We start from the raw sequence: 11,956 nt of genomic DNA, 5'->3' as shown, positions 1-11,956 counted from the left end.
CTAGCAGAGGAAGGGCAAACACTGTCCAATGGCTGGAAGTTGAAGCGAGATGGTCACGACTGGTCTGGTCTGGCCTTGCAGTCTATGGATGGAGTGCGAAAGAGCTTGGTAAAACGCAGGCTGGGAGGGGATGCGATTGCTCCCCATAAATACGCCAGGGGGGTGAACGGCAGGGGACCCTGATCTCAGTTGGGGCTTGCAGGTGCTACCCTAGTGCTACGATTGAGCCCAGTTGTACCCAGTGCCATCGAGACCCGTAAGGAGAGACAGGCCCTGTTCTGGAGAACTTCCAGTCTAAATCTCAAGCTGTAGCTGCTCAGGGGCCCTTTTGGCGTAGTAGCCGCCTCCATGCCCCGCAGCGATCGGAAGCAGTTCCTGGGATTCGGAACGCATCCTGACCTGGATTTGCGGAGGTGCTGAGCACCAGCAGTTCCCTCTGCCTTCCATGGGAGATGGGGGAGCTCAGGTGTTGTCACTTTAGCCAGCACCAATATCTGCTTTGTTTCCTTTGACGCTTGGCCGGTGCTGCTTTTCTCGCTCAAGTGATCGCTGAAGAATGTTTTGCTTCCCCGTAACCTTGCTTTGTTAGCACAAGGAGCTGTGAAGCCTGGCCAATAATGCCAAGGTCACTTGGTCTTAAGCAGCATCTGGCATATGAGTAAATGCTGGTGATAGGTATCTGCTTTATGCTTTGGAAAGATCTCTTAGTAGGGGGCTGTCATCACTATAAAGGGAAGGGTAAACACCTTTCTGTATACAGAGCTATAAAATCGCTCCTGGCCAGAGGCAAAACCCTTCCACCTGTAAAGGGTTAAGAAGCTAAGGTAACCTCGCTGGCACCTGACCCAAAATGACCAATGAGGGGACAAGATTCTTTCAAATCTGGAGGGGGGGTGGGAACAAAGAGTTTGTCTGTCTCTGTGATGCTTTTGCCAGGAACAGATCAGGAATGCAGCCTTCCAACTCCTGTTAAGTTAGTAAGTAATCTAGCTAGAAAATCCCCAGGAAAGGGGGTGTAGGGCTTGGGGGGATATTTTGGGGGAAGATGTCTCCAAGTGGGCTCTTTCTCTGGTTTTTGTGTAAGACTCTTGGTGGTGGCAGCATACGGTTCAAGGACAAGGCAAAGTTTGTACCTTGGGGAAGTTTTTAACCTAAGCTGGTAAGAATAAGCTTAGGGGGTCTTTCATGCGGGTCCCCACATCTGTACTCTAGAGTTCAGAGTGGGGAAGGAACCTTGACAGGGGCCCTCTTGGTATTTCCTTGCTAAAGCTTCCAATGGCTTATATGGTGGGATTTGCCTTTCCTTTGTCTCTCCTCCTCCCAATACTTTTCCTCACCGCCCTCAGGTTTTTAATCCTTTTGCCTGTAAACAAGTTGAGTGCAATGTGCCTGCATGGGCATACGTGAGCGCTGTTGTCTCCCAGCCATGCGGTTGGTGTTCGAGTTTGAGATACAACAATCAGCTGAAAGAAGAACAGGAGTACTTATGGTACCTTAGAGACTAACAAATTTATTTGAGCATAAGCTTTCGTGGGCTACAGCCCCCTTCATCGGATACACAGAATGGAACATATAGTAAGAAGAGATATATATACCTACAGAGAAGGTGGAAGTTGCTTAGGGCTGCGACTCTGAAAACAATCAGCTGGTGAGTGAAGCTATCTTAGGAGGAGTGTTGCAGAGTGTAGCTGAAGTGATGAGGCTGGAAGATCCATTGACAGCTTTTGTGGGGGAGAAGTAGGGGCTGAGGGGTTAAAGGTGGAAAATGCACCAAGTGTGGAGGGGATCACGGACTCTTCAGTGTGGCTGGAGCAGTCGTCGATCAACTCTGTGCTCCCCTTTCTCCTCCTGGGCTCCACATTCTTTCTAGCACCGCTTATGCGGCAGCGCCGGTTTCCTGTGAGCAGGTGCGTGCCTCGGCTAACAGGTGACTGGTCTACGGGAAAACACAGGACACTTCCCCAAATGGTTGATGATTAGGGCAGCCGGAGAGGCAGGTGCAGTTGTTCTGGTTGCGTGGTGAGGAGAGCTACGCTGCACTACAAGTGGAATGCCTTTTTTCCGAGCCGTTGACGGTGGGGAACTTGAACTGAGATTTCAGGTTGTTTTTGAAAAAGTCCAAATTCCCTTCCGGCCACTTCATAGTTGTCTGTGTGCTGTGACCCCGCCAGTCTGTCTTCTGGCCCTCTGCTTGACTGCACATTAAGGACAAGTGTAATGCTTAAGAAACTGTTCTAGGTGTCTGGTCTGCAGTGCCCCAAAGACGCTCAAGCAGAATCCCTTTCAAGGAGTTGCAATCTAGGGAGAGCAATGCTGGCAATGCAGTTTTACTTCAGTTATCATTTCCTTGGTTTTTTAAATGGATTTGTTCTTGCATCAAACAGAGGCTGTGCAGCTTAATGGCTGAAGCAGGGAAGCCGGGAGCCAGGATGCCTGGGTTCTATCCCCAGCTCTGTGGAGGGAGGGAGCAAGGTCTAGACTTTAGAAGAAGGTGGGATGGGGAGTCAGGATGCCTGGGTTCTATCCCCAGCTCTGGGGCTCTTGTGCTGAGGTGGCAGCAGAGTCCAGCCCCAGCTCTCCCGTTGCTTTGCTGAGTAAGGCTGAATGAGCCGCTTCACATCTCTGCCTTAGCTTGCCCCTTGGCAATATGGCTACTAGGCTCTGGGCTTTCCAGAGCACCGAGAAGCTTAATTAAAGTTTGGAAAAGACTACACACGCCTTGGATAACAGGTCTTAATATGTGTGCAGCAAAGCAGTTTCGGATGGGGATGAGAGAAGGGTTATACTGGGTTCATACCTCATAAGGCCACAAAACCTCCTTCCTCCAGGAGAGCAGGTGCTATATACATAAGCAGCAGTGGGAAGTTTTATTTCCAGGGGCCACCACGTTGGGTACCATCAAGAAGAGGGATGCTATTGGCACAAACTGAGCCTACACCTGAAGAGTAGGATGTATTTGCCTCTCTCTAGCCTGTGGAGGAATGGGTAATCTTGAACCAGGGGTACGTCTGATTCTTACTTGCTGCCCACCCAGCCTACTGGGGACCCCATGTTCAGGTAGACTTATGTGAGAAGTGACACTGACATTTCTCTCTTGCTGCCATGCCTCTGCAGCCTGTTTGTGAATATCCAAGAGTGAGAGCTGCAGGCTTGGCAGGCTGCCTGGTCCCGTACTGCTGGCACACAGTCTGCAGCCAACCAAGTGGTGCAGACACAGTTGTCCTTCATTCCCCGGCCTCCTCACCAGTTAGTTGTTGACTACAACTGGTATCTCCCCAGGTTAACAAAGGAACTGGGCTAGCCCCAGGGTACCAATGTACACAGTTTTAATTATCACCGTGGCTCTAACTAATCAGCATGTGCCTAAGCCCAAATACTTCCGGCCTTAGCATGGTTGCCAAATAGCATCTCTTATGGACACAGGTCTCTGCCCCTCATTAATAAAGCACCATGTATACTGAACAGCACCCCATAGGTAATACTAGACGCATCGGTAGTGCCCTTGAACAAGCAATTTCCAGTGCTCCCTATGCTCCAGCATGGCAACTTCACTGACCCCCCTCACAGGTTTATAGGCACAGAGAGAAGTCCCAGGTACTGCAGCGAATTGGTGGCAGAGCTGAGGGTAGAACCCAGGTGTCCAGATTTCCATTTAGTGCCGACCACTAAACCATATTGTGTATATCTTGGATTGGATCAGCTAGGGATTTACCCAGAGTATCTCTTCCAATTAATAGCACATGGTAGCTAGCTATTAGTGACCATGTTTATTACAGTGCCTAGGGACTGACCAGAGTCCGTTGTGCTGGGCACTGCAAAGTGTAGCTCTGCATTTTCTTTAGCATTTAACCATGTGTTTAGGTGAACGAGTGCAGAGCTGGCTCAGTACAGTGGAAAAGGAAGACATATGGGACTCCTTTCTTCTTTATACCTCAATTTCCCTGTCTGTAAACTGAGGGCCATCATACACACTTTTCTTTGTAAAGTGCTTGGAGTTCTCTGGATGAAATGAACAGCCTTCCAAGGGAAGCAGTGGGGGCAAAAGACCTATCTGGCTTCAAGATTAAGCTCAATAAGTTTATGAAGGAGATGGTATGATGGGATAACATGATTTTGGCAATTAATTGATCTTTAACTATTCATGGTAAATAGGCCCAATGGCCTGTGATGGGATGTTAGCTGGGGTGGGATCTGAGTTACTACAGAGAATTCTTTCCTGGGTATCTGGGTGGTGAATCTTGCCCACATGCTCAGGGCTCAGCTGATTGCCATATTTGGGATCAGGAAGGAATTTTCCTCCAGGGCAGATTGGAAGAGGCCCTGGGGTTTTTTCACCTTCCTCTGCAGCATGGGGCACTGGTCACTTGCTGGAGGATTCTCTCCACCTTGAAGTCTTTAAACGATGATTTGAGGACTTCAATAGCTCAGACATAGGTGAGAGGTTTATTGCAGGAGTGGGTGGGTGAGATTCTGTGGCCTGCATTGTGCAGGAGGTCAGACTAGATGATCATAATGGTCCCTTCTGACCTTAATGTCTATGAGTCTATTGGCCCTCGGACAAATGGGGACAAACTGGCCAGGAATAAGCAGAGGCTGGAAATGTGAAGGAGGGAGAACCTCCACCAGAGGGAGGTTCTGGGGTAGGAGAAGTGGGGGCCCAACAACCAAACTGGTTTGAAGATGGAGCATGATAAATTCACCAAGCAGGACACGAGGACCGTCGGCCATCGCAGGGGCTGGGCTCGCCCCAGGAGCTCCTATTCTACATGAGTCGTGCTGCCGAGTCTCCTGCTGTCCGGGTTGCTCTCAAAGGCCCAGCCACTGGGGTCAGGCAGTCATGGGAGACGCTTGGCCTTTGTTGAAATAAAAGAGCGGGCTTTGAATCCTCCTAGCTGAGGAGTGAAGCCGGGAATCATGGCCCGAGCACAAACCCTGGAGGCAAAGAAATGACTCGCCAGTGGTTCCTTTGATAAAACCGATCTCCTGGGTTGAAAGCCGACCAGGGGATGGTTCTGAAGTCTGGCTTGTGAGTTTTGGCTGCCCGGCACGGGTGAGACTGAGGAGACGCAATAAAAGGTGCGTTGGTAACCTGGGTTATGTAGAAATGCAGCCAGGACACTTGGCTAAACAGGGTGCTTGGTCCTGCATGATGCGTGGTCCTGCCGTGAGTGCAGAGGACTGGACTTGACAGGCCATGTGTCAGGCAAAAAATTTCTTCTGTGCAAATTGTTGTGCTATTGTGCAAATTTTTGTGTGTGCGGTGTTTCACTGTGTGCGTGGGTTTAGGATCTGTGTGCGTGTGCACACGTGCACAGCTTAGAGGGAACAGTGGACTTGACCTCTCGAGGTCCCTTCCAGTCCTACCATTCTATATGTGTGCATTGTCACTGCAAAAAATGCATGTTCCTTGTACGTTAGCCCCAGGGACCATAGGCTTGAATTCTGGTCATGCCTGCCCTGTCTTCACCAGCATTGCAACCCCTGCTCGCCAGATGTGGCTAGCCCATGCAGGCTAACCCATTCTAGGAACACACCTTTTTTTTTTTTCTTTTTTTTCTTCTTTTCTTTCTTTTTTTCAGTGTAGATATATCCTAGCATGACTGGAGTCTGATCAGAGCTGCTAACCTGCGTTAAAAGCCAAACAGCTGTGTCTTCATTGTTATTTTAACCTGGGTTAGCTAACCTGAGTAAAGTTTGTGGGGTAGAAACTCATCGAGCTCCGGTTTGGTTTCTTGCCTTCACCTCCTCCTCTTGTGAGGCTGCTCCAGAACCTGCCCGCTGACGGGGGGGGGGGGGGGGGGGGGGGAACATGCTCCTGGTTTCCAGCCTCATGTGGCTCCCAGCCAGCGTATCCCCATTTGCCCTTCGGTCACATCGTCCGTCACAAATTCATAGATTCCAAAGCCAGAAGGGACCAATGTGATCGTCTAGTCTGACTCCCCGTATAACCCAGGCCAGAGAATTCCTAGCGCAGAGCTTTCAGGGAAACATCCAGCTTGAAAATTGCTAGTGATGGAGAATCCGCCACGCCCTTGGTGAGTTGTTCTGATGGTTAATTACTCTCCCCATTCCAAATGGACACATTGTTTCCAGTCTGAATTTGTCTAGCTTCAACTTCCAGCCATTGGATGGTGTTAGACCAGTGTCTGCTAGATTGAAGAGCCCACTATGAAATATTTGTTCCCCATGTAGACACTTATAGACTGGAATCAAATCCTCCCTGGACCTTCTCTTTCTTAAAATAAATAGATTGAGTTCCTGGAGTTTATCCCTCACAGGCAGGTTTTCTAATCCTTCAGTCATTCTCCTGTCTCTTCTCTGACTCATCACTGATTTATCAGCATCCTTCTTGAATGGTGGACACCAGAACTGGACACCGGATCCCAGCAGTGGTCACCCCAGGGCCAGATCCAGGGATACAATAACCTCTCCGCGCCTACTTGAGATTGCTCTCTGCATACCCCAAGATTCCATTGGCTCCTCTGGCCATACTGGGAGCTTGTGTTCAGGTGATTATGCACCATGACCCCCCAAAACTTTCTCAGAGTCCCTGCTACCCAGGAGAGTCCGAGGGTTGTACCAGGACCTGGGCATACAATACAGTCTCGTTTCTTTGTTCCTGGACGTCTGCATTGATGTTTAGCCATATGAAAAATTCTGCTTCAGTAGTGGATCCCCTTCCGGGTGTTCACCTTGCAGCGGGATGGATAGACCTTCCGGTGCTCCTCTCAGCTCGTATTCCGGCCTAAACAGGCCCCGTTCTGCCAGTTCCTTCTTGGGAGATCAGGGCGCCGACCCCCACTCATCCCAGCTCCTGTCCAGTTGGAATCCTCCTTCTTGAATGCGGGGGGCAGGTGTTGGACGCAGTATTACAGATGAGGCCTTACCGGTGTCTTCTCCAATTGTTGGAGGCTTCTGGACATCCCGTCCTCAGCTTCCGCGCAGTACTCTGTGCCCAGCAAATCGCTCTGGGTGGGCAGGAGAGGTGGGATCTGGGGTGGGACACAGGGGCTGGTTATACAGGGACCCCTCTGCTGGTGCTGAGCTGCGGCCACCTCTGGAATGGAGCACAGGGGCTCTTTAACAGCATAAAGCAACACTACTGCAAGAGTTTGGGACAGGAAGTGATAGAGAAACCAGCTGAGAGCGCAGAGGGCTTGGCCAGGAATCTGGGCTGTGTGTGGGTGTGGGAGTGGGGGTGGAGGATGGGATGTTTCAGGGGATCTTTAATGACCAGGAAGTTTCAAAAGATTTGACAAATATTTTTTGCAAATGCAGGATAAGGAAGAAGGGTAGGGAAAGAGATACTTGCTAATAGCCCAGTGAGTAGGGCATTCTCCTGGGAGGGGGGCACCCCAAGTACAGATCCCTGCTCGGAGTCAACCCTGACTGCAATGGGGTCAGGGCTGGCTTCTGATCTCAGTCCCCCTGCGGTCAATCTGGAGTTGACCCTGAAATTCAGAATGACCCCAGGGGGCTGAGATCAGAATCCAGCCCTGTCCCCACTGCAGTCAGGTGTTACTCTGGATTGATCCAAGGAGGCTGAGATCAGAACCCAGCCCTTCCCTCAGTACAGTCAGGTGTGACTCTGGATTGACCCGGGCGTAGCCAAGCCCCCGTTGAGTCTGCCTCAGAGTCCGGCCTGTGTTATCCCCCCGCTCTCTCTTCCTGCAGGCAGACAGAGGCGATGCGGGGTGAGAACCGCACCTCGGTCTCCGAGTTCATCCTGGTGGGTCTGTCCAGCCAGCCGCGGATGCAGCGCCTCCTCTTCGCGGCCATCCTGGCCACCTACCTGGCCACCCTGGCGGGCAACCTGCTGATCGTGGGCCTGGTGCGGGCCGACTCGTGCCTCCACACCCCCATGTACTTTTTCCTCAGCCACCTCTCCTTCCTGGAGATCTGCTACACCAGCTGGACCGTCCCCCAGGCTCTGGCCCACCTCCTGACCCATACCAAATCCATCCCCTTTGCTCACTGTGCTGCCCAGATGTACCTCGCCCTCTCGCTCGGCAGCTCCGAGGCCATCCTGCTGGCCGCCATGGCCTACGACCGCTTCGTCGCCGTGTGCCGGCCGCTGCGCTACGCCGCCCTCATGGGGCGGAGCCGTTGCTGGGCGCTGGCCTTGTCCTCTTGGGCCAGTGGGTTTCTCCTCTCGGTGGTCAACGTGGCCTGTGTCCTGCGGCTGCCCTTCTGCGGGCCCAACCGGGTCAACCACTTCTTCTGCGAGCTGCCGGTGGTGCTGGAGCTGGCCTGCGCCGACAGGCGCCTCACCGAAGCCGTGGTCTTCGGGGCGGCCGTGCTCATTCTGCTGCTCCCGCTGGCTGTCATCCTGGCCTCCTATGGCCTCATCCTGGCCTCTGTGCTGCAGGGGCAGGTGGCCGCTGGGCGACACAAAGCGTTCTCCACCTGTGCCTCCCACCTGGCCGTGGTGACCATCTTCTATGGCACCGTCATCTCCATGTACATGAGGCCCCGCTCTGGCACCACCCCCGACTGGGATAAGCACATCGCTGTCTTCTATAACGTGGTCACGCCGGCCCTCAACCTGCTCATCTACACCCTGAGGAACAAGGAGGTCAAGGGGGCCATGGCCAAGCTGATGTACAGGGCCGGATGGGCCAAGAAGTCTTAAGTGTGGCCAATAGGCCATGCTACCTGAATGTGGACCTAAAATGAGGGGGCACTTGGGACATGTCTTGGGGTGAGAGCTGGTTGGGAAACAAAGGGGTTTCCACAGAATATTTTTGTCTTAATTTTCCATAGTGGCGGAAAAAAAATTATTAAAATTTTTTTTGGCCTAAATTTTCCACAGAAAATGTCAACAGAACTGATTTTTTTTATTCTTCGTCTGAAGTTTTCACAGAACATGTTGGCAAGAGGGAAAATTTGTCTTTTTCTCCCTAATTTTTCCACAGAATACATAGATGGAACCATAAATATCCCTTTTCATCTACACTTTCCACAGAAAATTTCAGTGAAAGAGAAAATATTTGTTCCTATTTGTACTTTCCACAGAAAACATCAATGGAACAGAAATTTTTCATTTCCCTCTTAATTTTCCAGAGACAATAGTGTTGGCTGTGAAATTTTTCATTTTTGGTTACATTTTCCACAGAAAATATTGATGGAACCGAAGTGGTTTGTTTTCAGCTAAATCTGTCCTCAGAAAGTTACCTTGAAGTGGATTTTTTTTTTGTTTTTCTCTGACTTTTCCACAGAAAATTTCAATTTTGGTTCGTGAAAATTTTAATACTGGAAACTTTCTGCCAAATGGTGAAAAAATTTTCACCAATGGATGAAATTTTTTGGCTAAAACCCCTAAATATTTCAATTCTGAAATGCCATCATGTTGCCTCATGTGTCCATTCTCCTCTATGGGTTGGGCTCTCTGCTCAGACTACATCTCCCTTGAGACACTGTGGTTTCTCCTCTTGGACAGGGGTGGTGCATCATGGGAATGCTACGCTGTAGTTCATCGTGGGAGATGTAGTCCAAATGGAGAGCCCAGCCTATAGAGGAGAATGGGGACATGAGACAAGCGAACTACAATTCCCATAAGCCATCACTGTGGCATTTCTGAATCAAAATATTCCATTTTCCAAGCAGTCACGTTTTTGCTGAAAAAACTGACATTTCACCAAGGGTTGGTGGAAAAAAAAATGTTTCAGAGAGGAAAAAAACCCCAACAATTTTCTGTCTAAAAAAAGTACTTGATGGAAAACTTCCTCCCAGCCCTAATGCAACGCTGAAATGCCACAAGCCATTGGCGAAAGGTCCCCTTCTTTGCAAACAGCTCTCACCTGAGACCTGACAAACTCACTATACCAAATGCATCTTAAGGATATTTATCCAGAAAGTGTAATGAGAAAAGTACATACAGAATGCTTATAATTTGTCAAGATTCATAATTGTTGCGGGATGCATGTACAGGTAACATTTAAAGGATAATGTTTTGATCTTGACCCTATGTTTTCCGGACTTGGAGAAGAAATTAGACCCCAGGGGATAATGTCTCGGTGATGGCCCATTCAGCCAGGGGAGTTTTCACCCTCCCCCTCCTTAGCCAGTGATGCAATGCAAGACTCAGTCGTTTAGCCTTGCACAATACTAAGACTTTGAACAGGAAATCACTGGAGGTCACTGCAAACTATCGAATGAAACCACCGGAAGGTTAAAAAAGGGAACATTGCCCTGAGGCAGAGGTTTACCCTGCCAGCGAATAGGATCAAAAGGCTATTTTCAGCATAACACAGAGGGAAATGCATTCACGGAGGAAATCCCCAGGGGAGGGAGGGTGTTTTCCTGAACATTTGGATCCTGGTTCTCATGAAACCAGCCAGCTCTGCAACAGACTAAACTTTTATTGGGGGGAGGGGGGAACCTACTTTATTAGCAAGGAAAGGAAACTAGTGATCAGACCCTTTGCGCCCGGTGATTTTGCTGTGTGGCGTAACTGTTTGTTTCCACCACTTCCTCGCACTCCTAGCTAAATCTTTACTTCTTCCTAAATAAACCCACCTCTGTTGCATTGTCAGTGCTGTGTGGTTTACAGGAGTGGCGGCTGAAGGCAAAATTGAGACATGCCTGGGGGAGGAGGATCTGGGATTTCAGTGAGTAGCCTGTGCCTGGGGCTGGATATCAGAGGGCAAAGGGACACAGGGAGTGGGGTGCTCCTGTTATCATGCAAGGTGAAGTCAGGCGGGCACTGCCCAGAGGAGAGTCCTTGGGTGGTGGAAGGGCTCATTGGGTTTAGGAGATGACACCCGGCTACCATGAGCTATCCCCTTTTGTTAGAGTTGGGTCATAGTGCTGGGCACCCCGAGATCCATCACAGATGTGCCCCCTTCTGTGTAGATAAATCCCAGGGCCAGGACCCCTCAGTTCCGGATCAAAATAGTTCCCAACAATCAGTGACATGGTGTCCCATGGATGGGATCTTGAAAAGAGGGACAATTGTCTGACTGAGCCTTCACCAGAAGAGCCTGAGGCCCCGAGCTCGACATCCCCAATTCTCAGCTCGACTCTGTGGCAACTCTTGGAAGCTAAGAAACATGAGCTGGATCTCTCAGCTGGCAGAAGGTGGTGCTGAGAGCTGGGTTCGAGTCCTAGCCCAGCCCCTCAATCTCTCCATGCCTCACTTTCTCCTCTGTAGAACAGGAATGCTGATGCTCATGTCCCACGCCTCTGCCTGGTGCACGTTGACTGTGGGCTCACTGGGACAGAGACTGTCCCTCAAACAGCGTCTGTGCAGCTCCACGTAATGCTCCTGCTCATCCAGCGAGGGCTGAGTGAGGATAAGGTCCTGGGGTGACTCTAGGTTCTCGGCTGCTCTACTGACATTGCTCTGGGTCCGACTGCCCCTCCCCTGTCCAGCTCGTCAGCCTGGGCTGCTGAGTGATGGTGACCTAAAAGGAGCTATGGCCGTCTGACTCTCTGCTGGGGGTCTGCCCCATTGACTCCCGCTGGGGCCAGTAAGGCCAGATCCCCAGGTGAAGACGCCAACCTTGCTCTGAGACATTGAGGGATGTTTTGGGAGGAACTAGGAGGCTGCTTGGATCTCTCTCCCACCCCCAGAAAAACCAGGACCTCTCCCACCCCATCCATAGCCCACGGGTGTGTGTGTGTGTGTCTCTGGATTCTCCCTGGTTGTGTCTGACCCACACCCCAAACAGGAAAGGTGAGGGGGTTCAACCCTAGGAAAGATGCCAACCTATGGTGCCTACTAGGGAGCTTAATTAGCTAGGGCAGTCACAGGCCTGGACCTCTGTCCTGGTACATTTCTCCTCCGTCTCTCATGCTGGGGCACGCCGGGTGATGCTGTCCAGCTGGGTCCATCCAGGGTAGTTAGAGCCCACCAGGGAGCCAGTGCCTTGGGCAGGGTATCCAGCAGGGCCCCCTGACCCATTCAAAACTGCCATGGCTCAGCCCCCCTCCCAGAGCCTGCCTGCGTAGGCCA

General features: G+C 50.9%; 1 protein-coding gene across 5 annotated transcripts; it reads left to right on the top strand.

Moving 5' to 3' along the window:
* Window positions 1-920: 920 nt before the first annotated feature.
* On the top strand, window positions 921-10,528 carry LOC140902237 (olfactory receptor 2D2-like). Of its 5 annotated transcripts, none has more exons than XM_073322124.1 (3): window positions 926-977; window positions 6,300-6,509; window positions 7,675-10,528. In XM_073322124.1, exon 3 carries the CDS (start codon window positions 7,688-7,690, stop codon window positions 8,630-8,632), a length of 945 nt encoding a protein of 314 aa, XP_073178225.1. In that variant the 5' UTR covers window positions 926-977; window positions 6,300-6,509; window positions 7,675-7,687; the 3' UTR covers window positions 8,633-10,528. The 5 variants fall into 5 exon arrangements, with proteins under 5 accessions (XP_073178223.1, XP_073178225.1, XP_073178226.1 ...); XM_073322125.1 differs by having other exon boundaries at window positions 950-977; window positions 6,279-6,509; XM_073322122.1 differs by lacking the exon at window positions 6,300-6,509 and having other exon boundaries at window positions 921-977.
* The last annotated feature ends 1,428 nt before the right edge of the window (window positions 10,529-11,956 follow it).

Source organism: Lepidochelys kempii, chromosome 23, assembly GCF_965140265.1.
Source record: "Lepidochelys kempii isolate rLepKem1 chromosome 23, rLepKem1.hap2, whole genome shotgun sequence".
NCBI lineage: Eukaryota > Metazoa > Chordata > Testudines > Cheloniidae > Lepidochelys > Lepidochelys kempii.
This window is presented reverse-complemented; position numbering and strand designations above follow the sequence as displayed.

Coding starts and splice junctions, on each gene's coding strand:
- LOC140902237 (XM_073322122.1), top strand. CDS start 7,688: ATGCGGGGTGAGAACCGCACCTCGGTCTCCGAGTTCATCCTGGTGGGT.